Source organism: Heterodontus francisci, unplaced genomic scaffold (assembly GCF_036365525.1).
Source record: "Heterodontus francisci isolate sHetFra1 unplaced genomic scaffold, sHetFra1.hap1 HAP1_SCAFFOLD_1445, whole genome shotgun sequence".
Taxonomy (NCBI): Eukaryota; Metazoa; Chordata; class Chondrichthyes; order Heterodontiformes; family Heterodontidae; genus Heterodontus; species Heterodontus francisci.
In genome coordinates, this window is record NW_027142284.1 from 1 (window position 1) to 26151 (window position 26151).

Here is a 26151-nt window from a genome sequence, read left to right on the forward strand (position 1 = left end):
TTATTGGGATGAGAGTTGGAGGATTGAGGAGAGACGGCGGGGGGTGGGTCTTGGGATGAGATGGAGGATTGAGGAGGGACGGCGGGGTGGTGGGTATTTGGATGAGAGAGAGAGGGAGGATTGAGGAGAGACGGCGGGGGGTGGGTATTGGGATGAGCTGGAGGATTGAGGAGAGACGTCGGGGGGTGGGTATTGGGGTGAGATGGAGGATTGAGGGGAGATGGCGGGGGTGGGTATTGGGATGAGATGGAGGATTGAGGAGAGACGGCGGGGGGTTGTGGGTCTTGGGATGAGAGATGGAGGATTGAGCAGAGACGACAGGGGGTGGTGGGTATTGGATGAGAGAGAGGGGGAGGATTGAGGTGAGACGGCGGGGGGTGGGTATTGGGGTGAGAGATGGAGGATTGAGCAGAGACGGCGGGGGGTGGGTATTGGGATGAGAGTTGGAGGATTGAGGAGAGACGGCGGGGGGTGGGTCTTGGGATGAGATGGAGGATGGAGGATTGAGGAGGGACGGCGGGGTGGTGGGTATTTGGATGAGAGAGAGAGGGAGGATTGAGGAGAGACGGCGGGGGGTGGTATTGGGATGAGCTGGAGGATTGAGGAGAGACGTCGGGGGGTGGGTATTGGGGTGAGATGGAGGATTGAGGGAGATGGCGGGGGGTGGGTATTGGGATGAGATGGAGGATTGAGGAGAGACGGCGGGGGGTTGTGGGTCTTGGGATGAGAGATGGAGGATTGAGCAGAGACGACAGGGGGTGGTGGGTATTGGGATGAGAGAGAGGGGGAGGATTGAGGCGAGACGGCGGGGGGTGGGTATTGGGGTGAGAGATGGAGGATTGAGCAGAGACGGCGGGGGGTGGGTATTGGGATGAGAGTTGGAGGATTGAGGAGAGACGGCGGGGGTGGGTCTTGGGATGAGATGGAGGATTGAGGAGGGACGGCGGGGTGGTGGGTATTTGGATGAGAGAGAGAGGGAGGATTGAGGAGAGACGGCGGGGGGTGGGTATTGGGATGAGCTGGAGGATTGAGGAGAGACGTCGGGGGGTGGGTATTGGGTGAGATGGAGGATTGAGGCGAGATGGCGGGGGGTGGGTATTGGGATGAGAGAGGAGGATTGAGGGGAGACTGCGGGGGGTGGGTATTGGGGTGAGAGAGAGGGAGGGTTGAGGGGAGACGGCGGGGGCTGGGTATTGGGGTGAGAGAGGGAGGATTGAGCGGAGACGGCGGGGGGTGGGTCTTGGGATGAGAGAGGGAGGATTGAGGAGAGACGGCGGGGGTGGGTATTGGGGTGAGAGAGAGGGAGGGTTGAGGGGAGACGGCGGGGGCTGGGTATTGGGGTGAGAGAGGGAGGATTGAGCGGAGACGGCGGGGGGTGGGTCTTGGATGAGAGATGGAGGATTGAGGAGAGATGGCGGGGGGGTGGGTCTTGGGATAAGAGATGGAGGATTGAGGAGAGACGGCGGGGGGTGGGTCTTGGGATAAGAGATGGAGGATTGAGCAGAGTCGGCGGGGGTGGGTATTGGGGTGAGAGGGGGAGGATTGAGCGGAGATGGCGGGTGGTGGGTATTGGGATGAGAGATGGAGGATTGAGGAGAGACGGCGGGGGGTGGGTATTGGGATGAGAGATGGAGGATTGAGGAGAGATGGCGGGGGGTGGGTATTGGGATGAGAGATGGAGGATTGAGGAGAGATGGCGGGGGGTGGTGGGTACTGGGATGAGAGATGGAGGATTGAGCAGAGACGGCGGGGGGTGTCTATTGGGATGAGAGATGGAGGATTGAGGAGAGACGGCGGGGGGGGGTGGGTCTTGGGATGAGAGATGGAGGATTGTGGAGAGACGGCGGGGGGTGGGTATTGGGATGAGAGATGGAGGATTGAGGAGAGACGGCGGGGGTGGGTATTGGGATGAGAGATGGAGGATTGAGGAGAGATGGCGGGGGGTGGTGGGTACTGGGATGAGAGATGGAGGATTGAGCAGAGACGGCGGGGGGTGTCTATTGGGATGAGAGATGGAGGATTGAGGAGAGACGGCGGGGGGGGTGGGTCTTGGGATGAGAGATGGAGGATTGTGGAGAGACGGCGGGGGGTGGGTATTGGGGTGAGAGAGGGAGGATTGAGCGGAGACGGCGGGGGGTATTGGGGTGAGAGATGGAGGATTGAGCGGAGACGGCGGGGGTGTTGGGTATTGGGGTGAGAGATGGAGGATTGAGGAGAGACGGCGGGGGGTGGGTATTGGGGTGAGAGATGGAGGATTGAGGAGAGACGGCGGGGGGTGGGTATTGGGATGAGAGATGGAGGATTGAGGAGAGACGGCGGGGGGTGGGTATTGGGGTGAGAGATGGAGGATTGAGGAGAGATGGCGGGGGGTGGTGGGTACTGGGATGAGAGATGGAGGATTGAGGAGAGACGGCGGGGGGTGGGTATTGGGGTGAGAGATGGAGGATTGAGGAGAGACGGCGGGGGGGTGGGTATTGGGGTGAGAGATGGAGGATTGAGGAGAGACGGCGGGGGGGTGGGTCTTGGGATGAGAGATGGAGGATTGAGGAGAGACGGCGGGGGGTGGGTATTGGGGTGAGAGATGGAGGATTGAGGAGAGACGGCGGGGGGTGGGTATTGGGGTGAGAGATGGAGGATTGAGCAGAGTCGGCGGGGGTGGGTATTGGGGTGAGAGATGGAGGATTGAGGGGAGACGGCGGGGGGGGTGGGTCTTGGGATAAGAGATGGAGGATTGAGCAGAGTCGGCGGGGGGTGGGTATTGGGGTGAGAGGGGGAGGATTGAGCGGAGATGGCGGGGGGTGGGTATTGGGATGAGAGATGGAGGATTGAGGAGAGACGGCGGGGGGTGGGTATTGGATGAGAGATGGAGGATTGAGGAGAGATGGCGGGGGGTGGTGGGTACTGGGATGAGAGATGGAGGATTGAGCAGAGACGGCGGGGGGTGTCTATTGGGATGAGAGATGGAGGATTGAGGAGAGAGAAGGCGGGGGGTGGGTATTGGGGTGTCCGCTGTGATTGTTTTCGGTGTTTCACTGGGGCTCAGTGAACTGTACTGAGTTAATCAGAAGCGAGCGGCTGCTGCTGAGGTTCAGGCTGCGGTAACTGTTTCCCACCTGTTTTTCAGGTTCAGCTCTGTGAGCACCCTTGGTTCAGTCAGTGGGCAGCTGCAGACTCTCATCAATCCATCATGGATCCTGGTGTTGAAGGCGGATTAAACGTCACCCTCACTCTTCGACTGCTGATGCACGGCAAGGTGGGGCATTTGAGCTCGCGTTGGGGGTGTGGTCTGAGTGCGGGGAAAAGGTGGGGGGGGGTCGCACTGGGGGGTCTCTGAGGGGAGTGCGGGGGAGGGTCTCTGCGGTTTCTGTTTGCTTTGTTGGACAGTGTGGTCGTGTACTTTGTGGTTTGTGCGGGAGCGTGAGAAATCTGAACCTAAAGGAAGGTTCGATGCACAATTGCTGTACCAAGCCGGCGCACCGCGATCTGAACCTTCGGCGTCTCGGCCGCGTAGTTACCGCTGCTGCAGGGGGTTGGTTTGTAGTCCGTCTGAGAACGGAGACCTGTTTCTTTGACGCTGTGTTTTCTGTTGTTGCAGGAAGTAGGAAGCATTATCGGGAAGGTTGGTGAATTATTTCCACGTTATTTCAGATTGTTTGTTTGAGATGGCTTTATTGTCAGTGGGTAACCGGTTTTTCTCTCTCTCTCTTTCCCACAGAAAGGAGAGACGGTGAAGAAGATGCGTGAGGAGGTGAGTAAATCCACACCAGTGTGTACCACCTTTGTTCCAAGTGTTGAAGACTCCGGATTAACCTGCTTTCTCTTTTCAGAGTGGAGCTCGCATTAATATCTCCGAAGGCAACTGCCCTGAGCGAATTGTCACGCTCTCTGGACCCACCAGTGCCATCTTCAAGGCATTCGCTATGATCACACACAAATTGGAAGAGGTACGGGGACCCTCCTCTCTGCAACAGGAGGCACGATTTCTGTCTGAGCAACTTGGCTGATAATCAGTGCTTAGATTTGGGCGAGACGCTGGGGCCGGTCCTGTCGCTGGGTGAATCCCTGGTACATGATGGGTAGTCCTGAATAGTGTGTGTGTGTGTCGGCAGTGGGGGGGGGAAGCAGACTCCGAGCGAGGAGCCTCCGAGCACCCGCTTGACTGACTGACACCTGTGCCTTTGTCCTCAGGATATCACCAGTGCAATGGCTAATAGCACAGCTGCTAGTTCACCGCCGGTCACCCTGCGTATTGTCATTCCCGCCAGCCAGTGCGGGTCCCTGATTGGAAAAGGAGGCTGCAAAATCAAGGAGATCCGTGAGGTGAGAGCTACAAAAAAACGATTACAGTCCTGGGCTGTCATCTGGTGGGTTAAAGGAGCCCAATTCGGCCAAATATCATCCAGACTGCAGCCGTTGCCTTCGGTTCACCCGGCACTGACTGACTCTCGCTCGCTTGCTCTCGTTTTCTCTCTCGTTTTCTCTCTCGTTTTCTCTCTCGTTTTCTCTCTCGTTTTCTCTCTCGTTTTCTCTCTCGTTTTCTCTCTCGTTTTCTCTCTCGTTTTCTCTCTCGTTTTCTCTCTCGTTTTCTCTCTCGTTTTCTCTCTCGTTTTCTCTCTCGTTTTCTCTCTCGTTTTCTCTCTCGTTTTCTCTCTCGTTTTCTCTCTCGTTTTCTCTCTCGTTTTCTCTCTCGTTTTCTCTCTCGTTTTCTCTCTCGTTTTCTCTCTCGTTTTCTCTCTCGTTTTCTCTCTCGTTTTCTCTCTCGTTTTCTCTCTCGTTTTCTCTCTCGTTTTCTCTCTCGTTTTCTCTCTCGTTTTTGCTCTTTCTCCCGAACAACTGTCCAAGGCTGCAACCTGACCACAACCTGAGCTGTCGTGTTTATCCCTGTCGCTGTCTCCACCTCCTGTAAACTCCACCCGATTCCGCCCCAGCTGATCGGCTGCTGAAACCCTCGTCCGTGCCTGTCTCCACTCTTGATGTAACAATTCCAGTGCATTCCTGACCGGCCTCTTTTTCCCCCCCCCCCCCCCCCCATTCTACCCTCCGTAAACTTCAGCTCATCCAAAACATTGCTGCTTTCCCCCTCCTCCCCTCCCCCATGCCCTAACTCTCACTGAGCCCCGTTCACCACTTCCTGCCCTGCTGTTACTCCGGCTCCTCTGTTACCCCCGCCATCCCCCAGTTTCCTGCCGTCTGATGAATCCAGTGGCTGTTGCTTTGTAGGGTCTTGACGTTTGCGTTTTTTTTTCTTCGACAGTCGACTGGAGCCCAGGTACAAGTGGCCGGTGACATGCTTCCCAACTCGACCGAGCGGGCAATCACCATCGCTGGGACCCCGCCATCCATCATCGAGTGCGCCAAGCAGATCTGTGTGGTGATTCTTGAGGTAGCTGGAGAGGTTTGGAAGAGGATTTTATGCTTTCTGAAGGCGCTGAGAGGGAGATGGGGTCTGCTCCCTGGGAGTGGGCCCGGGTTTGGGACTTTCTGACGGGTGGTTTGGATTCGGCAGATACTGGCGGGACTGATCGAGGAAAGAAACCGATTCCACCTGCGTCCGCGGGGTTGAGGGTGAAGTGGGGGGGGCGGGGTGGGGGAGTTCTCCTCCCAGTGTCCATTGGGGGCAGGGGCCTCCTCCATCTGTCCGAGGTCTGGGTCTTAGCAGGGAGATACGGAGTAAGTGGCTAACAAGGTACGGCTCGGCCCCGATCTAATTGATTGATTGTCGGTGAACGCTCAAGGGGGCTGAATGGCCTTCTCCTGTTCCTATCTTGGTCGGACCCCCACCCCACTGCCTCCCAAAAGATTGATGGCACTCGTACATTGCACCATTGTGTCCATGTCATGTTACATTGCAGTGTGTACGGTGTTGCAGTTATCACTCCCGGGCGTCGCACCAGGGTATCTCTGCGTCGCCCCTCAGTCTTCACGTCTGTGGGTGGTTTTGTGTCGAGCTGCTATTACCCGTCTGACCTTGGTTGCTTCTATCTGTCTTTAAGCAGTCTGCACCGAAGGGCATCACCGTTCCCTATCGTCCAAAGCCTGCCTCCGCCCCGGTCATTTTCGCTGGCGGTCAGGTAAGTCCGACAGATTAAAGAAAAATCTTGTTTCTCTATTCTGCGTGATCCTGTTCCTTCCTTCCCAGTTCAGTCACTGCGGCTAGTTGTTTAAGGTAAAAGTCCAGCAGCGTCTGCGTGGAGTGGTAGACGGCCATTGCTAGGGATTGCTGTAAATGCATGCTCGGGAATTCATGTCGCTAAGCAGAGACTTTCGGTGCCGATTATTTACAGCTCCTATTTTTTTTCCCAATCTTTTAGGCGTATACGATTCAGGGACAGTTTGCCATCCCACATCCCGATGTGAGTTCTCGTTTTATTTTTTAATAACTTCAGTTAATTGTAGAATCTTTTGTTTGTAGATTTTTTTTTTTTTTTCTTTTTGGAAAAGAAAAGAATTGCGTTTTGCCACAGCTGAGGTGTTGAAGTTTTAGGATTGACACTGGGCATGTACCCCTTGGGCTTGTGGGCCTGTGCCAGTGCGCACGCTCGCCTGTGCCAGTGCGCACAGCCACTCTCCCCCGCCCCCGCCCCCCCCCCCCCCCACCCCCGTTCCTGCAGCTGCACCCTCATCACCCCAGTCAGTAGCAGAGTAGGAGGTGCCCTCCTTCACACCGGTGACCATGGGCCACCACTGATCCTCGGGGCTTTGTCGGAGGCCGTCTCGCCGGTGGGGCGGTGGGAATTGTAGAAGCAAATCCGGAAATCTGTTGCTGTTTTCCCAATAACGTGGGAATAACCTGACGTAATCCTGCGGTGTCGGGAGTAACTGGTGCAGGAAAACAGTTTGTCACTGCACTGAACTCGACTTAAACCTTTCAGTCGGGAATTGTTAACACCCGCGGAAAAATATCCACAAGAGCTGTGTGGAGCCTATCCAGCCATGAAGCAGGCCATCTCAAATGTCTGGAATTCCTTGGGAAGGTGCTGGGGATAGGTGGGAATTCACCGCTGAAGGCTTTAGATTTGGGGGCAGGCGGGAGTTCCCTCGGGGTATTTGGGGGTGGGGGGGGTGGGTGGGGGTGAGCTGATAGGGTGGTGTCAACACTGGCCCTGAGTTCTGATCCCGAGGAAATCTCTGCACTTTCAAGTGGATCAGGGTAGTAATTAAAAAACCATCTTAAGTGTAAGCGTGTCGCCCGATGTTAAAGTGCTGCTCTGTTACTGTCTGCCGCTCCTGTGCTAGTCCAGGGCTGTTTTAATGAACTCTTTTGTCCCATCTCTCTGCAGCTCACCAAGTTACACCAACTGGCCATGCAGCAGACTCCCTTCACTCCCGTTGGGCAAACCAGTCCTGGCTACTCAGGTTAGTGTTTTCAAAAAAGAACACGCTCTGAATCCTTGGCTTTATCAACAAGGGCACAGAGCAAAGGAGTTACTCTAAACCTTTATGAAACACTGGCCAGGACCCCAGATGGAGTACTGTGTACAGTTCTGGTCGTCACACTATAGGAAGGATGTGATTGCACTGGAGAGGGTGCAGAGGAGATTCACCAGGATGTTGCCTGGGCTGGAGCATTTCAGCTATGAAGAGAGACTGAAAAGGCTAGGGTTGTTTTCTTTAGAGCAGAGAAGGCTGAGGGGGGACCTGATTGAGGTATACAAAATTATGAGGGGCATAGATAGGAAGAAGCTTTTTTCCCTTAGCGGAGGGGTCAATAACCAGGGGGCATAGATTTAAGATAAGGGGCAGGAGGTTTAGAGGGGATTTGAGGAAAAACTTTTTCACCCAGTGTGTGGTTGGAATTTGGAACACACTGCCTGAAAGGGGTGGTGGAGGCAGGAACCCTCACAACATAAAAGAATGACTAGAGTTAGATTAGGGCCAATCAAGGATATTAGTGGGAAGTTGTGTGTGGAATCAGAGGAGGTAGGGGAAGTGTTAAATGAATATTTTGCGTCAGTATTTACAGTAGAGAAAGAAAATGTTGTCGAGGAGAATACTGAGATTCAGACTACTAGGCTAGATGGGATTGAGGTTCACAAGGAGGAGGTGTTAGCAATTTTGGAAAGTGTGAAAATAGATAAGTCCCCTGGGCCAGATGGGATTTATCCTAGGATTCTCTGGGAAGCTATGGAGGAGATTGCAGAGCCTTTGTCCTTGATCTTTATGTCGTCATTGTCGACAGGGATAGTGCCGGAAGATTGGAGGATAGCAAATGTTGTCCCCTTGTTCAAGAAGGGGAGTAGAGACAGCCCTGGTAATTATAGACCTGTGAGCCTTACTTCGGTTGTGGGTAAAATGTTGGAAAAGGTTATAAGAGACAGGATTTATAATCATCTTGAAAAGAATAAGTTCATTAGCGATAGTCAGCACGGTTTTGTGACGGGTAGGTCGTGCCTCACAAACCTTATTGAGTTTTTCGAGAAGGTGACCAAACAGGTGGATGAGGGTAAAGCAGTGGATGTGGTGTATATGGATTTCAGTAAGGCGTTTGATAAAGTTCCCCACGGTAGGCTATTGCAGAAAATACGGAAGTATGGGGTTGAAGGTGATTTAGAGCTTTGGATCAGAAATTGGCTAGCTGAAAGAAGACAGAGGATGGTGGTTGATGGCAAATGTTCATCCTGGAGTTTAGTTACTAGTGGTGTTCCGCAAGGATCTGTTTTGGGGCCACTGCTGTTCGTCATTTTTATAAATGACCTGGAAGAGGGTGTAGAAAGGTGGGTTAGTAAATTTGCGGATGACACTAAGGTCGGTGGAGTTGTGGATAGTGCCGAAGGATGTTGTAGGGTACAGAGGGACATAGATAGGCTGCAGAGCTGGGCTGAGATGGCAAATGGAGTTTAATGCGGAAAAGTGCGAGGTGATTCACTTTGGAAGGAGTAACAGGAATGCAGAGTACTGGGCTAATGGGAAGATTCTTGGTAGTGTCGATGAACAGAGAGATCTTGGTGTCCAGGTGCATAAATCCCTGAAGGTTGCTACCCAGGTTAATAGGGCTGTTAAGAAGGCATATGGTGTGTTAGCTTTTATTAGTAGGGGGATCGAATTTCGGAGCCACGAGGTCATGCTGCAGCTGTACAAAACTCTGGTGAGACCGCACCTGGAGTATTGCGTGCAGTTCTGGTCACCGCATTATAGGAAGGATGTGGAAGCTATGGAAAGGGTGCAGAGGAGATTTACTAGGATGTTGCCTGGTATGGAGGGAAGGTCTTACGAGGAAAGGCTGAGGGACTTGAGGTTGTTTTCGTTGGAGAGAAGGAGGAGGAGAGGTGACTTAATAGAGACATACAAGATAATCAGAGGGTTAGATAGGGTGGATAGTGAGAGTCTTTTTCCTCGGATGATGATGGCAAACACGAGGGGACATAGCTTTAATTTGAAGGGTGATAGATATAGGACAGATGTCAGAGGTAGTTTCTTTACTCGGAGTAGTAGGGGCGTGGAACGCCCTGCCTGCAGCAGTAGTAGACTCGCCAACTTTAAGGGCATTTAAGTGGTCATTGGATAAACATATGGATGAAAATGGAATAGTGTAGGTCAGATGGTCGGCGCAACATCGAGGGCCGAAGGGCCTGTACTGCGCTGTAATGTTCTTTAAAAAAAAAGTATTTAGATGAGAACTTGAAACATCATAGCATACAAGGCTACGGGCCAAGTGCTGGAAAATCGGATTAGAATAGATAGGTGCTTTGTGTCCGTGCCGGCCATTATGGGCCGAAGGGCCTGTTTCTGTGCTGTATAACTCTGACTCTATGACTATGACTGCACTTTAGGAAGGATGTCAGGGCCTCGGAGAGGGTGCGGAGGAGATTGACCAGAATGGTCCCAGGGGATGAGAGACTTCACTTTAATGCCGAGAGACTGGGAGAAGCTGGGATTATTCTCCTTCGAGCGGAGAGGGTTACGGCGGAGATTTGATAATTGAGGGCATTTTAAAGTACTGGATTTTGTATGTGTGTGTTCGCCCTCAGCCACTCCTTTTTAAACCTGGCCTCTGCTTCCTTTCTTTATCTGTCCATACTGCCCAGTTCCCGATTGCAGGAACCATCTGAGCAGTGACTGTGCCTCACCTTATCCAGTGTAGTTTAATTAAAACGAGGGAGTGGGCCAACTTCCGTTTTAAATTTCATGCTGGCTGGCCATGTTTCCTAGGACGCAGGAAAACGAGGATTATGGGGAAGGGGGGCAGGAATAACGTGCGTGTAAAAATGCCAGAGTCTCCCGCAGGTTGTAGACTCTGAAGGTAGGTGGTCACTTAGCACTGTTGAAGTGGCATATGAATGAAGAGCAGGAGTAGGCCACTCGGCCCCTCGAGCCTGCTCCGCCATTCAATAAGTTCATGGCTGAACTGATTACTCCACATTTCCACCTACCCCCGATAACCGTCCAGCCCCTTGCTCATCAAGAATCTATCTAGCTCTGCCTTAAAAATATTCAAAGACTCTGCTTCCACCGCCTTTTGAGGAAGAGAATTCCAAAGACCCACGACCCTCAGAGAAAATTTCTCCTCATCTTTGTCTTAAATGGGCAACCCCTTATTTTTAAACAGTGAATTTTTCGAGGAGGTGACCAGATGTGTAGGTGAGGGTAAAGCAGTTGATGTAGTCTACATGGATTTCAGTAAGGCTTTTGATCAGGTCCCACATGGGAGATTGGTTAAGAAGGTAAGAGCCCACGGGATCCAGAGCAATTTGGCAAATTGGATCCAAAATTGGCAGGAGGCAGAGGGTAATGGTCGAGGGTTGTTTTTGCGATTGGAAGCCTGTGACCAGTGGTGTACCATAGGGATTGGTGCTGGGACCCTTGCTGTTTGTAGTGTACATTAATGATTTAGACGTGAATATAGGAGGTTAAGTTTGCAGATGACACGAAAATTGGTGTCGTAAATAGTGGAGGAAAGCCTTAGATTACAGGACGATATAGATGGGCTGGTAAGATGGGTGGAGCAGTGGCAAATGGAATTTACAAAGAACAGTACAGCACAGGAACAGGCCATTCGGCCCTCCAAGCCTGCGCCGATCTTGATGCCTGCCAAAACTAACACCTTCTGCACTTCCGGGGACCGTATCCCTCTATTCCCTTCCTATTCATATATTTGTCAAGATGTCTCTTAAACGTCGCTATCGTATCTGCTTCCACCACCTCCCCCGGCAGCAAGTTCCAGGCACTCGCCACCCTCTGTAAAGAACTTGCCTCGCACATCCCCTCTAAACTTTGCCCCTCTCACCTTAAACCTATGTCCCCTAGTAACTGACTCTTCCACCCTGGGAAAAAGCTTCTGACTATCCACTCTGTCCATGCCGCTCATAACTTTGTAAACCTCTATCATGTCACCCCTCCACCTCCGTTGTTCCAGTGAAAGCAATCCAAGTTTATCCAACCTCTCCTCATAGCTAACGCCCTCCAGACCAGGCAACATCCTGGTAAACCTCCTCGGTACCCTCTCCAAAGCCTCCACGTCCTTCTGGTAGTGTGGCGACCAGAATTGCACGCAATATTCCAAGTGTGGCCTAACTAAGGTTCTGTACAGCTGCAACATGACTTGCCAATTTTTATACTCTATGCCCCGACCGATGAAGGCAAGCATGCCGTATGCCTTCTTGACTACCTTATCCACCTGCGTTGCCACTTTCAGTGACCTGTGGACCTGTACGCCCAGATCTCTCTGCCTGTCAATACTCCTAAGGGTTCTGCCATTCAATCCTGAGAAGTGTGAGGTGATATATTTTGGGAGGACTAACAAGGCAAGGGAATATACAATGGATGATAGGACCCTAGGACGTACAGAAGATCAGAGGGACCTTGGTGTACTTGTCCATAGATCACTGAAGGCAGCAGCACAGGTAGATAAGGTGGTTAGGAAGGCATATGGGATACTTGCCTTTATTAGCCGAAGCATAGAATATAAGAGCAGGGAAGTTATGATTAAGCTGTATAAAACGCTAGTTAGACCACAGCTGGAGTACTGTGTACAGTTCTGGTCACCACACTATAGGAAGGATGTGATTACACTGGAGAGGGTGCAGAGGAGATTCTCCAGGATGTTGCCTGGGCTGGAGCATTTCAGCTATGAAGAGAGACTGGATAGGCTAGGGTTGTTTTCCTTGGAGCAGAGAAGGCTGAGGGGGGACATGATTGAGGTGTACAAAATTATGAGGGGCATTGATAGGTTAGATAGGAAGAAACTTATTCCCTTAGCAGAGGGGTCAATAACCAGGGGGCAGAGATTTAAGGTAAGGTGCAGGAGGTTTAGAGGGGATTTGAGGAAAAATAATTTCACCCAGAGAGTGGTTGGAATCTGGAACACACTGCCTGAAGGGGGTTGTGGAGGCAGGAACCCTCACAACATTTAAGAAGTATTTAGATGAGCACTTGAAATGCCATAGCATACAAGGCTACGGGCCAAGTGCTGGAAAATGGGATTAGAATAGATAGGTGCTTGATGGCTGGCACTGACACGATGGGCCGAAGGGCCTGTTTCTATGCTGTATAACTCTATGACCCCTAGTTTGAGATTCTCCCACAAGAGGAAACATCCTTTCCACATCCACCCTGTCAAGACCCCTCAGGATCTTGTATGTTTCGATCAAGTCGCCTCTTACTTTTCTAAATTGCCCGCTCACTTAACCTATCTATATCCCTTTGTAGCCTCTTTATGTCCAACAATAACCCTTGTAAACGGAAGAAAACTGAGGACTATTAGTGAGTGCCACAGACAGAGTGGGAAGGATCCTGGTTCCAGTTCCCCCCACCTCCCACAGGTGTACGCACACCCCCTAGGCTGGGGGTATTGATGGCCCCTCTGTGTCCGGCGGTAGAGATTTCTCCAGTGCAGAATCCGCTGTGGTGTCTGGGAACGCGTCGCTGATTATCGAGAATTCCGGGACCCCGTTCGTCGGCCGGTTATTGAAGACACCTCTGGAATCTGTCTTTAACTGACCTGCGCCATTCCAAGTTGTGACGTCAATCTTTTCCTTTGACGTTTTCTCTTTTCTCTCCTGCAGGTTTGGACTCCTCTCAGACCAGCTCTCATGAAATCGCTATTCCAAACGATGTGAGTGCCTCAGGGTCTTTGCAAAACACAACACCTGCCCCTCGTAATAGGAAAGGTCCAGGCTCCGTCCCCGGACTGCACAGCGTTAACTGACCCCCCTAGCAGATGGGGGAGGCTGCAGCTTGGTCTGACTCTCCCTGGGTTTGAGGTGGGGTGCAGAAGGGGAGGAATCGGCTGGTGGGTGGGAATCTGACATTAGTTTTGTCGGGTACAGTGAGGCGCACGCTGCCGCTCGCTCCCCCCGTCTCGCGCCCCCTTTGCCTACCCTCCTGTGCGCGTCACTTACCGCGCTGCTTGTTGTCACTTCTGAGTTTGCATTCATTCGCAGTTGTAACCTGCTCTCTCTCTAACTCTCTCCTTTCCCAGTTAATTGGCTGCATCATTGGACGGCAGGGCAGCAAAATCAATGAAATACGGCAGATGTCTGGAGCGCAGATTAAAATCTCCAACCCGGCCGAGGGATCGACTGATCGACAAATAACTATTACTGGGTCTCCGGCCAACATTAGCCTGGCCCAGTACCTCATAAACGCAAGGTAAGAATATTCACTCGGCGCCAAGATTGTTAGTGTGATGGCTCGTCCTGTAAACCCGGAATTCAATGCAACACAGTCCTGACGATAAGTTACTAGATCAGTAACCTGTGGAGGGTTGGCAGCTGATGTACAGCGTACAACCCGGGGCTGTGTAAGGTTTAGCGACTCAGTACAGCGTACGACCCGGGGCTGTGTAAGGTTTAGCGACTCAGTGCAGCGTACGACCCGGGGCTGTGTAAGGTTTAGCGACTCAGTACAGCGTACAACCCGGGGCTGTGTAAGGTTTAGCGACTCAGTGCAGCGTACGACCCGGGGCTGTGTAAGGTTTAGTGACTCAGTGCAGCGTACGACCCGGGGCTGTGTAAGGTTTAGTGACTCAGTGCAGCGTACGACCCGGGGCTGTGTAAGGTTTAGCGACTCAGTACAGCGTACGACCCGGGGCTGTGTAAGGTTTAGCGACTCAGTGCAGCGTACGACCCGGGGTTGTGTAAGGTTTAGCGACTCAGTGCAGCGTACGACCCGGGGCTGTGTAAGGTTTAGCGACTCAGTGCAGCGTACGACCCGGGGCTGTGTAAGGTTTAGTGACTCAGTGCAGCGTACGACCCGGGGCTGTGTAAGGTTTAGTGACTCAGTGCAGCGTACGACCCCGGGCTGTGTAAGGTTTAGCGACTCAGTACAGCGTACGACCCCGGGCTGTGTAAGGTTTAGCGACTCAGTGCAGCGTACGACCCGGGGTTGTGTAAGGTTTAGCGACTCAGTGCAGCGTACGACCCGGGGCTGTGTAAGGTTTAGTGACTCAGTGCAGCGTACGACCCTGGGCTGTGTAAGGTTTAGTGACTCAGTGCAGCGTACGACCCGGGGCTGTGTAAGGTTTAGTGACTCAGTGCAGCGTACGACCCGGGGCTGTGTAAGGTTTAGTGACTCAGTGCAGCGTACGACCCGGGGCTGTGTAAGGTTTAGTGACTCAGTGCAGCGTACGACCCGGGGCTGTGTAAGGTTTAGTGACTCAGTGCAGCGTACGACCCGGGGCTGTGTAAGGTTTAGCGACTCAGTGCAGCGTACGACCCGGGGCTGTGTAAGGTTGTTGGTGATTCAGTACAGCGTACGACCCGGGGCTGTGTAAGGTTTAGCGACTCAGTACAGCGTATGACCCGGGGCTGTGTAAGGTTGTTAGTGATTCAGTACAGTGTAGCTATCCGGGAGCCTCTGGGACTCGGGGACTGACTGGCCTGAGTGTCCAGTTGATGGTCAGTGGGACTCAGGAACTGACTGCTCTCGGCGTCCAGTTGATGGTCAGTGGGACTCGGGGGACTTTCTGGTTCTGGTGTCCAGTCAGTGGGACTCGGGAACTGATTGGTCTCAGCGTCCAGTCGATGGTCAGTGGGACTGAGGGACTGTCCGGTCCCGGTGTTCCACCTGAGGGTCATTGGGACTCGGGAACTGACTGGTCCCGGTGTGTGGTCAGTGGGACTTGGGAACTGACTGGTCCCGGTGTCCAGCCTGAGGGTCAGTGGGACTCGGGAACTGTCTGGGCTCGGCGTCCAGTCGATGGTCAGTGGGACTCTGTGTCTGTGGGTTTTGAGGTGACTCTGGACTGTGTGCACTGAATTCCATTCAGACGTTTATTTTAAACCCCCTGCCCCACTCCCCAAAGGTACAGCAATAACCAGGCCTGTGTGTGTGCGCACTTGGGTCATGCATGCATGTGTGAGCGTGCAAATGCAAACCGGGGGGGGGGGGAATGCTGGTTTCGTTGCTGTGCAGTTTGCGTTGATGGGATTTGCAATGTGATTTAATTGGGTTTAATGACGGTCGTTCTCCTCTGAGAAGTAATTTGCCCTTTTTATTTATCCTGATATTCCAACTTCCCCTTAACTGTTTACCTGGTTTTTTCTAATGTGAACCTGTTTGTCCTTTGTGCCTACCATGCTTTCCCTACCCACCCGTTTGTTACTCTTCCTCTTTCTTACAGTTTAGAAAGTGCTAAGTCCACCAGCCAGAGAAGCTCAGTCATGGCCCCTGACCTCGACATGAACCTCTCTGAACCCGCCACCCCTACCTCTACCCCTGCGTCGACCCCTGACCTGCCGTGCAGCCTCCCCAACCCTCTCTCGAGCACCCCTTATGTCTCCAGTCTGACTGGCATGAAACCTGTCCCACTCCTCGCCCTAAATGTGGTGCCTTCTAAGGGGTCTGCAGGGAATGTGTCTAACAAAGTGGCTTCGGGCAATCTGGTAAAGAAATCAGAGAAGCAGCGATTCTCTCCGTACTGACGACCGGATGTTTTAGGGTTTCAGTCTGTGCCCCGGTCACAGGCGACACCGAGAGATCACCCACTGATGCTTCTGCAATGCTTTCATATATAATCATTATTTTTTAGAAATGTGGATTTAATTTCAGCGGTTTTAAGTTGGGAGGTAGAAACCAATCTGTTGTGTGAAATGCCTTTTTGTGCCAGTGGTTTTTTTTTCCCTGAAGAGACTTTGCACGTTTAGCTCCTGATTGTGTTAAAAAAAAACGTTTAATGTGTTTGACAAAACTGGTTTAAAACAGAAGAGAAAAGGATAAAAGACACTCAGGCCTCGGGAGTTTCTTGCTGTTCCTTTTTCTGGACTGTGAGTTGAAGGACTGAACACTGGATGTTGGGGGTGTGGGGGGGGGGGGGGGGGAGGATTTATTCCTGGAAAAGGCGAGGGTTAAAACCAGAAGGGGGGTCGTTACCTGAATTAGTGAGTTTCCGGAAGGTTTACAAGTAGAGGTTTTTTTAAAAGGTGTTGGGAAGGATTTATAAAGTCCTCTTTCCCCCCCCCCCCCCCTCCTTCTCTTCCCCCCCCCCCTCCTTCTCTTTCCCCCCCCCCTCCTTCTCTTCCCCCCCCCCCTCCTTCTCTTCCCCCCCCCCCTCCTTCTCTTCCCCCCCCCCCTCCTTCTCTTCCCCCCCCCCCTCCTTCTCTTCCCCCCCCCCCTCCTTCTCTTCCCCCCCCCCCCTCCTTCTCTTCCCCCCCCCCCTCCTTCTCTTCCCCCCCCCCCTCCTTCTCTTCCCCCCCCCCCTCCTTCTCTTCCCCCCCCCCCCCTCCTTCTCTTCCCCCCCCCCCCTCCTTCTCTTCCCCCCCCCCCCTCCTTCTCTTCCCCCCCCCCCTCCTTCTCTTCCCCCCCCCCCTCCTTCTCTTCCCCCCCCCCCTCCTTCTCTTCCCCCCCCCCCCTCCTTCTCTTCCCCCCCCCCCTCCTTCTCTTCCCCCCCCCCCTCCTTCTCTTCCCCCCCCCCCCCTCCTTCTCTTCCCCCCCCCCCTCCTTCTCTTCCCCCCCCCCCTCCTTCTCTTCCCCCCCCCCCTCCTTCTCTTCCCCCCCCCCCTCCTTCTCTTCCCCCCCCCCCTCCTTCTCTTCCCCCCCCCCCTCCTTCTCTTCCCCCCCCCCCTCCTTCTCTTCCCCCCCCCCCTCCTTCTCTTCCCCCCCCCCCTCCTTCTCTTCCCCCCCCCCTCCTTCTCTTCCCCCCCCCCCTCCTTCTCTTCCCCCCCCCCCTCCTTCTCTTCCCCCCCCCCCTCCTTCTCTTCCCCCCCCCCTTCCTTCTCTTCCCCCCCCCCTCCTTCTCTTCCCCCCCCCCCTCCTTCTCTTCCCCCCCCCCCCCTCCTTCTCTTCCCTCCCCCCCCCCTCCTTCTCTTCCCCCCCCCCCCCCTCCTTCTCTTCCCCCCCCCTCCTTCTCTTCCCCCCCCCCTCCTTCTCTTCCCCCCCCCTCCTTCTCTTCCCCCCCCCTCCTTCTCTTCCCCCCCCCTCCTTCTCTTCCCCCCCCCTCCTTCTCTTTCCCCCCCCTCCTTCTCTTTCCCCCCCCCCCTCCTTCTCTTTCCCCCCCCCCCTCCTTCTCTTTCCCCCCCCCTCCTTCTCTCCTCCCCCCCCCCCCCTCCTTCTCTTTCCCCCCCCCCACCCCCTCTCCTCTTTCCCCCCCCCCCCCCCCCCCCTCTCAGTGATTTTTACAAAATCTGTGTCCTGCTAGAATTAGTTTTGAGTTGAATCTTTGAACTCTTCGCCTCCAGGCTGTTTTTAAGCTGCCGTTGGTCATCGCAGTCCTGGGGGAGACTCCCTTGTATTTTAAACAGACTAGCATCGAGCTGACTGCGCAGGGGGTGGGGGTAGTGTTTGTCTGCTCAGACCGACCGGGAAAATGAACCACCGGTGAAAAGCTGCCTCCCAGTTTTTCCCGATGACTGTGAGGCATTATTGTGTTGGTTAGAACTGTTTGTTAGTGGGATTTATCCTCCCTTTAAATGTTGATTGGAGTTGATTACAATAAGACCATTCCCCTGGGGGAATCTAGTGGAAAAACATGTGATTTAAAACGTTGTGGGAATAAATTTCGAGCATGGCTGGTTCGTGCAGCCTGGGGTTTAGGGATTTCAGTTCGTTCACAGTCCTGGGAGAGAGGCACAGGAGGAAACTTTACGGAGGCCCAGTGTTGGGAATGGCCGTGGGTGGGTTCAGGAGCTGGATCTGTCTTGCACTGTGTGGCAGTGAATAGAATCAATCTGATCGTCCTTCAGTTTCGGGAACCCTTTCTCTCGCCCACTTCCCCCCCCCCCCCCACCGCACACAGGCTCTTGTTCCGATCCTGCAGTTAGTGCCAGGGCGTGTCCCCTGTGTGCGTGTGCGAGACCCTGGCTCCATGACCCCGTGGGCGTGCCCATGTTCCAGTGTAAAATCTGCACACGGGAATGGGACACCCTCCTTTTCCCGCCCCCCCCCCCCTCCTCCCCCACACCTTGATCAGATTGATCCTATTACTGTACGCTGTTGGTTATGGTATGTAAAGGACGATGTGTAATTCAATGTTCTAGTGACTCGTAGCATGGCTGCTTTGCTGTATTTTACACACTGTTCAGACGACGCTTTTCTCCTTAATTCTCTATATTCTAGGTTATCTTCCGAAGCCTCGGGAATGGGCAGCCAGTAATATTTACTCACCATCCCCGTGATTCTTCTGTGTAATTCATGAGCCGTTCCACCGGTCCAGTTGTAAATTTGTGCCTGCCGCCTTTTCCAGTGCAGCAGTCAATAAATTACTTTCCATTCTGCAATTTCCAGTCATTCGTACAGTCAACCTAAATTTATACATTTGTTTACCCTGCCCCCATTCCCCCACCCACCCACCCCACCCCCCGCTTCCCCCCCAGTTTATTTTCTTTTGTAAGACTTAATTTGTTTTTGCTTTTTCTGTTCTAATTTGAATCCAATGTTTAAAGAAAAGAATTATCAGAAATTGTAACTGAGCAAAGCAGAGATTTTCCCCAAGTGTCTATTGAACTCTGTAATGTTGAATTTTTTTTCTAATAAAAAAAACCACAGCAGAACTGGACGCTTTTGGGGCTCTCGTCTTCCTTCTGTTGCTTCTCGGGCACATGCGTGTTTGGGGAAGGAGGGAGGGAGGGGGCTGCAGTTAATCTCATACATTCACATGGTGTGGGTGTCGCTGGCCAGGCCAGCATTTATTGCCCATCCCTAATTGCCCCCTTGAGAAGGTGGTGGTGAGCTGCCTTCTTGAACCGCTGCAGTCCATGTGGTGTAGGTACACCCACAGTGCTGTTAGGAAGGGAGTTCCAGGATTTTGACCCAGCGACAGTGAAGGAACGGACGATATAGTTCCAAGTCAGGATGGTGTGTGACTTGGAGGGGAACTCGCAGGTGGTGGTGTTCCCATGTGTCTGCTGCCCTTGTCCTTCTAGGTGGAGAGGTCGCGGGTTTGGGCGGCGCTGTCGAAGGAGCCTTGGTGGGTTGCTGCAGTGCATCTTGTAGATGGTACACACTGCTGCCACTGTGCGTCGGTGGTGGAGGGAGTGAATGTGGAAGGCAGTGGATGGGGTGCCGGTCAAGCGAGCTGCTTTGTCCTGACTGTTGGAGCTGCACCCATCCAGGCAGTGAGTAAGGGCTGATGACCCCCCTCCCCCATTCCCTGCCCCAGAAAGGAGAACACTGACCTCATCTAACAACATCTGTGGGATCTTTGTACCCACCTGAATCAGGCCTCGAGTTAATGCCTCCTCTTGGCCCTGTCCACGAGAGTGGCCAAACACCAGCTTGCGCTCTCCACCGCCACCCCCGCCTTCCCTCCGTTACTTGGAACCGATTGAAAGAAAGCCTCGATGGTTTGTCGAAAATGATAAGTTTATTGTGGGACCAGCGGTCACAGACCGGTTAATTCTGTACCTGTTCGCAGTGAGGTATCGCGGCAGGGGAGTGGTGTGAGCTGTGGTAGGCACGTGTCCACAGTGCGCGGCTGGTCCATCCCTGTCCCTTTGCGGGTTCGGGGCTTCTCTGGTTGCCCCCCCCCCTCCCACCAGCAGAGGGAGGGTCTCCTCTGCTGTCCCCCCCAACTCCTTTCCCTCCCCACCCCCCCCCCCCCAAAAAACCAGGGTAGAAGCATGTGACTAGCCCTGCGCCATGTGCACGTGTGCAGTTTGTTTTAGCACCTAAAAGTGTTACAGTCGCGGTCTTAAAATGATGAGGGGCAAACCCCCCCCCCCCTCCACTTGCTCCCCCTCCCCGTCAGCAGCAGAAAAATCCCTGAAACACGTGCGTGTGTGTGTGTGGGTCGATCGGGTCTGCCTCTGTTCCGTGGCTGGAAGCGCCCGTGATAACGTTTTTTATTGCAGTCCGGCAGAAATCAAGTATTTACATCCTCCGCATTGGCCCCCCGGTTACCAGGACGACGAGCTGCGCGGCGTGTGGGCTGTCTCCCGGGAGCCTGCTTGATCCATTTCGGGAACGTCGAAGTCGGAATCCTCGAAGGCTAACGGGCTCTGCGGACGGAGTGAGAAGCAGAGGGACCTGGGTTTAAAAACGACTGGCAAAAGAATAGGCGGTGGCAACGCGAGAAATAACAGTTCTAATATGGGATTAGTGTAGGATTAGTATAAATGGGTGGTTGATGGTCGGCACAGACTCGGTGGGCCGAAGGGCCTGTTTCAGTGCTGTATCTCTAATCTAATCTAATCTAAAGGGAACGAGCGAGCTGAGGATCTGGAATGCTCTCTCTCTCTGTGTGTGGGGTGAAGGCAAAGTCAATCGTGGCTTTCAAATAGGAACTGGATAATTATCTGGAGAGAGAAACTTACAGGGCAACAGGGAAGAGGCAGTGGAGTGTGATGGGGCTGAGTCACTGTCGTAGAGGGCCAGTACAGGCGGGACGGGGCTGAAAGGTGTCTCCGACTGTGGTGTAACCATTCTATGATTTACACAAGTTAGAATTAGGGTCCAGGCATCTGCGAACCCACCCACTGACCAGGTGTGGGGGATGGGGATAAACACACAACTAGTTTGGTAGCTGCACCCCAAGAAAGAGATCCCTCCGGGGGGGTGGGGGAAGGAGACAGAGTGCGTACACGGGCTGCGGCCGGAGATCACGGGGTGGGGGAGGGGGGTGGGTGGGGGTGGTCAATGGTTGATATTTTGCATCTTTCCGCTTCCCGAGTGAGAATTCATGGGGAGATCTGCACCCACCTGCGACGGGACGCCCTGGGGACACAGCCTCCCCGCGGAAACCTGCGTCTTCACGTGCTGAAGCGCCGCCTCCTTCTCGGACAGGCCATCCGACTGCAGGAGCAGGTCGACGGGGATCTCCGAGCTCTGGGAGAGAACGTCATCCGTGTTGGTGCTGACCACGTCCGGAGTGCAGCTGTGAGACAGGTCACTCGTGTTCCCCTCGTCCCCATCCGAAACGGAGAAATTCTCCGAACTAAACGTGGAGAGAGATTGACAGGTGCTCAAACAGTCACTTCCAGCGTCTTTCAGCATCTCGGGCCGGCCCAACACGCCTCATGGCCAAGGACTGACCTTTTTTTAACCTGCAGTTACTGTTATAATGGAGCAAACGCAGCAGCCAAGTTGCGCACAGCAAGATCCCACAATCAGCAATGTGCTAATCACCAGCTGATCCCTTTCTCGTGATGTTGGTTAAGGGACAAACATTGGCCCCAGGACACCAGGGAGAACTCTTCCCCAACCCCACCCCCAACGCTTGCTAATAGCGACCGTGGGATCTTTTACACCCACCCGAGAGCAGATGCGGGCCTCGGTTTGAAGTCTCATCCGAAATAAGGCACCTTTTGACAGTGTGGCGCTCCCTCGGTATTATACAGTAGGGACTCAAACCCTCAACCTATACCTCAGAGGTGGCAGTGCGACCAATAAAGAAAGGGCTGACGCGGAAAGCAGAAATTGGTTTAAATCCGGCCCATCTCCCCTTGCAGCTGGTGTGCTGTCTTCAGGGGAAGTGGGGTTAGGGGGCCAGAGCTTAACTGGTTTAGAGCAGACACAATCCAGCTCTGATTCTATCCATATTAATGTTTTCAGTTATAATTTTTTTATGTAAACAGGTCACGTGGTAATTACATCCTCCGGCCACTGGTGCTGCTGCAGCAACCCCTGCCGCCCCCCCCCCCCCAAAAACAACCAGTGACTCCCCCGCGACCCACAGTTAATCAAGTCTGGCCAGGGGGAGGGGGGTTACACAGAGTCTTGGAATAGTGACACGGAGGTGGTGGGGGGTGGAATGGGGGGAAAACTAGCCCCAAGGACTAACAGGTTAACCTCTCACCTCTGTCGCCGGGGAAACTCCACCTCACTGTCGACCTCGCCTTCCTCTTCCTCCGAGGACATGCCTCGTTTCTGCAGGAATTGAAATGCCGTCAATATTGGCCAAGGTCACGGCAGAGCCCGAAATCCCCCGTGTAACCCCCCCCTCAACCCCCGCTGACACAATCGATCTGGATCAGTCCATCTGGATGAGAGTTTTCCCCACAACTGTAGCTGTGCAATTAACACTGACTGTATGTTACATACACTGTATACTGGAATATTACACACACACACACAGCGCAGGGACACACACTGCTCAGAGTCACACACACACAGCACAAAGAGAGTCTCACGCAGAGTGACATACTGCTCAGAGTCTCTCTCACAGCGCAGGGACACATACTGCTCAGAGTCACACACACCGCAGAGAGAGTCTCTCACACAGAGCGCAGTGACATACTGCTCAGACTCTCTCACACAGCGCAGGGACACACTGCTCAGAGTCACACACACACAGCACAGAGAGAGTCTCACGCAGCGTGACATACTGCTGAGTCTCTCTCACAGCATAGGGACACATACTGCTCAGAGTCACACACACACCGCAGAGAGAGTCTCTCACACAGAGCGCAGTGACATACTGCTCAGGGACACACTGCTCAGAGTCACACAGACACGGCGCCGAGTGACATACTGCTGAGTCTCAACACACGGCGCAGGGACACATAATGCTCAGAGTCTCACACACACACAGTGCACAGAGTCTCTCTCATACACGCACTGCGCAGAGACATGCACCACGCAGTCTCTCGCACACAGCGCACAGAGACACACATACTGCGCGGAGCCTCTCACGCACACACTGCAGAAAGAGACACACACACAGACAGGCACTGCGCAGAGTCTCACACAGCACAGAAAGACCAGTGGGAGTCATTCAAAGAGTAAATAGTGACAGTTCAGAGCCAACATGTACCCGTTAAGGTGACGGGCAGGACCAACAGGTCCAGGGAACCCTGGATGTCAAGGGATATAGAGGATTGGATCAGGAAAAACATGGAGGCTTATGGCAGATTCAGAGCAGTGAAAACAGCAGAGGCACGAGAGGAGTATCGAAAGTGTAAGGCAGTTACTTAAAAAAGTAATTAGGAGAGCGAAGCAGGGACATGAAAAAAACTGGCACGCAAGATAAACGAAAATCCCAAGGTGTTTTATAAGTATATTAAGGGTAAGAGGATAATCAGGGAAAGAGTAGGGCCCATTAGGGACCAAAATGACAATGTGTGTGTGGAGCCGAAGGATTTTGTGGTTTCTCTGTGAGGTTTTAAATGATTACTTTTCATGTGTTCACTATGGAGAAGGACGATGTAGGTGTAGCGATCAGGGAAGGGGGGCTTGTGATATACTTGAACAAATTAGCATTGAAAGGGAGGAGGTATTAGTGGTTTTAGCGGGCTTAAAAGTGGATAAATCCCCAGGACCAGATGAGATGTATCCCAGGCTGTTATGTGAGGCAAGGGAGGAGATTGCAGGGGCTTTGACACAAATTTTCAAATCCTCTCTGGCCACAGGAGAGGTACCAGAGGACTGGAGGACAGTGAATGTGGTACCATTATTCAAGAGGGGTAGCAGTGATAAACCAGGTAATTTAAGGCCAGTGAGTCTAACATCAGTGGTAGGGAAACTATTGGAAAAAATTCTGAGGGACAGGATTAATCTCCACTTGGAGAGGCAGGGGTTAATCAAGAATAGTCAGCAGGGCTTTGTCAGGGGGAGATCATGTCTAACAAAGATGATTGAATTTTTTGAGTTGGTGACTAGATGTGTGGATGAGGGTAAAGCAGTTGATGTAGTCTACATGGACCAGTAAGGCTTTTGATAAGGTCTCACATGGGAGATTGGTTAAGAAGGTAAGAGCCCATGGGATCCGGGGCAATTTGGCAAATTGGATCCAAAATTGGCTGAGTGACAGGAGGCAGAAGGTGATGGTCAAAGGTTGTTTTTGCGAGTGGAAGTCTGTGACCAGTGGTGTACTGCAGGGATCGGTGCTGGGACCCTTGCTGTTTGTAATGTACATTAATGATTTAGACGTGAATATAGGAGATATGATCAGTAAGTTTGCAGATGACATGAAAATTGGTGGTGTTGTAAATAATGAGGAGGAAAGCCTTAGATTACAGGGAACTATAGATGGGCAGAGCTGTGGCAAATGGAATTTAATCCTGAGAAGCGTGAGGTGATGCATTTTGGGAGGACTAACAAGGCAAGGGAATATACAATGGATGGTAGGACCCTAGGAAGTACAGAGGGTCAGAGGGATCTTGGTGTACTTGTCCATAGATCACTGAAGGCAGCAGCACAGGTAGATAAGGTGGTTAGGAAGGCATATGGGATACTTGCCTTTATTAGCCGAGGCATAGAATATAAGAGCAGGGAGGTTATGATGGAGCTGTATAAAACACTAGTTAGGCCACAGCTGGAGTACTGTGTAGAGTTCTGGTCACCACACTATAGGAAGGATGTGATTGCACTAGAGAGGGTGCAGAGGAGATTCACCAGGATGTTGCCTGGGCTGGAGCATGTCAGCTATGAAGAGAGACTGGGATAGGCGAGGGTTGTTTTCCTTAGAGCAGAGAAGGCTGAGGAGGGAACCTGATTGAGGTATACAAAATTATGAGGGGCATTGATTGGTTAGATAGGAAGAAACTTTTTATCCTTAGTGGAGGTGTCAATAACCAGGGGGCATAGATTTAAGGTAAGGGGCAAGAGGTTTAGAGGGGATTTGAGGAAAGATTTTTTTCAACCAGAGGGTGGTTGGAATCTGGAACACACTGCCTGAAGGGGGTTGTGGAGGCAGGAACCCTCACAACATTTAAGAAGTATTTAGATGAGCACTTGAAATGCCATAGCATACAAGGCTACGGGCCAAGTGCTGGAAAATGAGATTAGAATAGATAGGTGCTTGATGGCGGGCACAGACATGATGGGCCGAAGGGCCTGTTTCTGTGCTGTATAACTTTATGATTCTAAGACTGCTGAAAGAGTCACACACACACACTGCAGAGAGAGTCACACAGACACACACACAAGGAGCCTCCTGACCGTTTGGTACCTGTTTCCTCGGTGCAGGCTGGGCCCTGCCGCTCGGGATCGACGGCCGCTCCTGGGACTCGCACTCGGACGGTTTCTGCTTGCGCTTGCGAGGCCCCTCGGCTGGCGCCTGCGCTGCGGTCCCCGGCGTCTCAGCTGGGCGCCTGGGGGCCTGGTCTCCGGGCGAGCTGGGGCTGCTGGAGGGGGTGGGCGTCGGGGCCTCCTGCGGCGGCCTGGCGCTGGGCTCCTGCCCAGCCTGGTGGTTGCAGTTGGGGTCGGAGCTGGTGCGGTGGGTGGCGGCGGCGGTGGTGGTGTTGTTGTTGTTCCTGCGCGAGTCGGCCTCCATCGTCGTGCAGATGAGGTCGGGGCTGGACGAGGACAGCTTCTTCTGCAGCAGGTCGTGGGGGAGGCTGCGGAGGGCGGCTGCTGGGCCGAAGTAGCGGAGGTTCTGGGAGCAGGGAGTCAGGAGGTCCTTACAGGCCGGGCTGTGGACGGGGGACAGGCCTCCTCGCAGAGCCGCGGCCTTGGCCAGTCCCAGCAGGTCCCCGTGGCTCCCTTTGCTCGTCGCCTTGCGGTACCTGGGCTTGGCACGGTGACGGGACTTCCCCGGGGAGCCCGACGTCTTCTGGCAGCCGGGGATGGTCACCTGGGTCACCGGCGAGTCCAGCTTGGGCAGAATCACCTCCGACCGCAGAATATCTGGCCTGTAACAGACAAGGAGAGGGGGGGTTCAGGGCTGACGGGCGGGGAGTGGGAGCTGGCGATTGGGTGGGGGGGGTGCGGTGGGAGGTGGTGTTGAGAGCCGATGAGGTGGGGGGAGGGCGGGTGCAGCCAATGGCGGGGGCTTCGGGCAGCAGACAGTGGATAAGTAAGAAGTAAACACATGAAAGGAGACGCTGACACAGCCTCTTCCTA

The 26151-nt window shown here is 53.3% G+C and overlaps 2 protein-coding genes across 10 annotated transcripts in view; one reads left to right on the forward strand and one right to left on the reverse strand.

Moving 5' to 3' along the window:
- Positions 1–3126: 3126 nt before the first annotated feature.
- LOC137366916 (poly(rC)-binding protein 3-like) lies at positions 3127–18928 on the forward strand. 9 transcript variants are annotated; one of them, XM_068028474.1, is made up of 12 exons: positions 3127–3253; positions 3596–3619; positions 3716–3748; positions 3828–3944; positions 4189–4320; positions 5255–5395; positions 5994–6071; positions 6312–6353; positions 7281–7356; positions 13002–13051; positions 13418–13587; positions 18490–18928. In XM_068028474.1, exons 1-12 carry the CDS (start codon positions 3188–3190, stop codon positions 18524–18526), a joined length of 966 nt encoding a protein of 321 aa, XP_067884575.1. In that variant the 5' UTR covers positions 3127–3187; the 3' UTR covers positions 18527–18928. The 9 variants fall into 9 exon arrangements, with proteins under 9 accessions (XP_067884575.1, XP_067884576.1, XP_067884577.1 ...); XM_068028475.1 differs by having other exon boundaries at positions 5255–5383; XM_068028476.1 differs by having other exon boundaries at positions 5255–5383; positions 5997–6071.
- A 1135-nt stretch (positions 18929–20063) lies between these two features.
- map3k12 (mitogen-activated protein kinase kinase kinase 12) overlaps positions 20064–26151 on the reverse strand; it is a 55872-nt gene continuing 49784 nt past the window's right edge. Inside the window, exons 11-14 of the mRNA XM_068028477.1 lie at positions 25259–25940; positions 22166–22236; positions 21070–21304; positions 20064–20369 (exon numbers count right to left, since the gene is read on the reverse strand). Coding sequence (XP_067884578.1) covers positions 20268–20369; positions 21070–21304; positions 22166–22236; positions 25259–25940 — 1090 coding nt within the window. The 3' untranslated portion in view covers positions 20064–20267. The remainder of the gene's footprint in view (positions 20370–21069; positions 21305–22165; positions 22237–25258; positions 25941–26151) is intronic.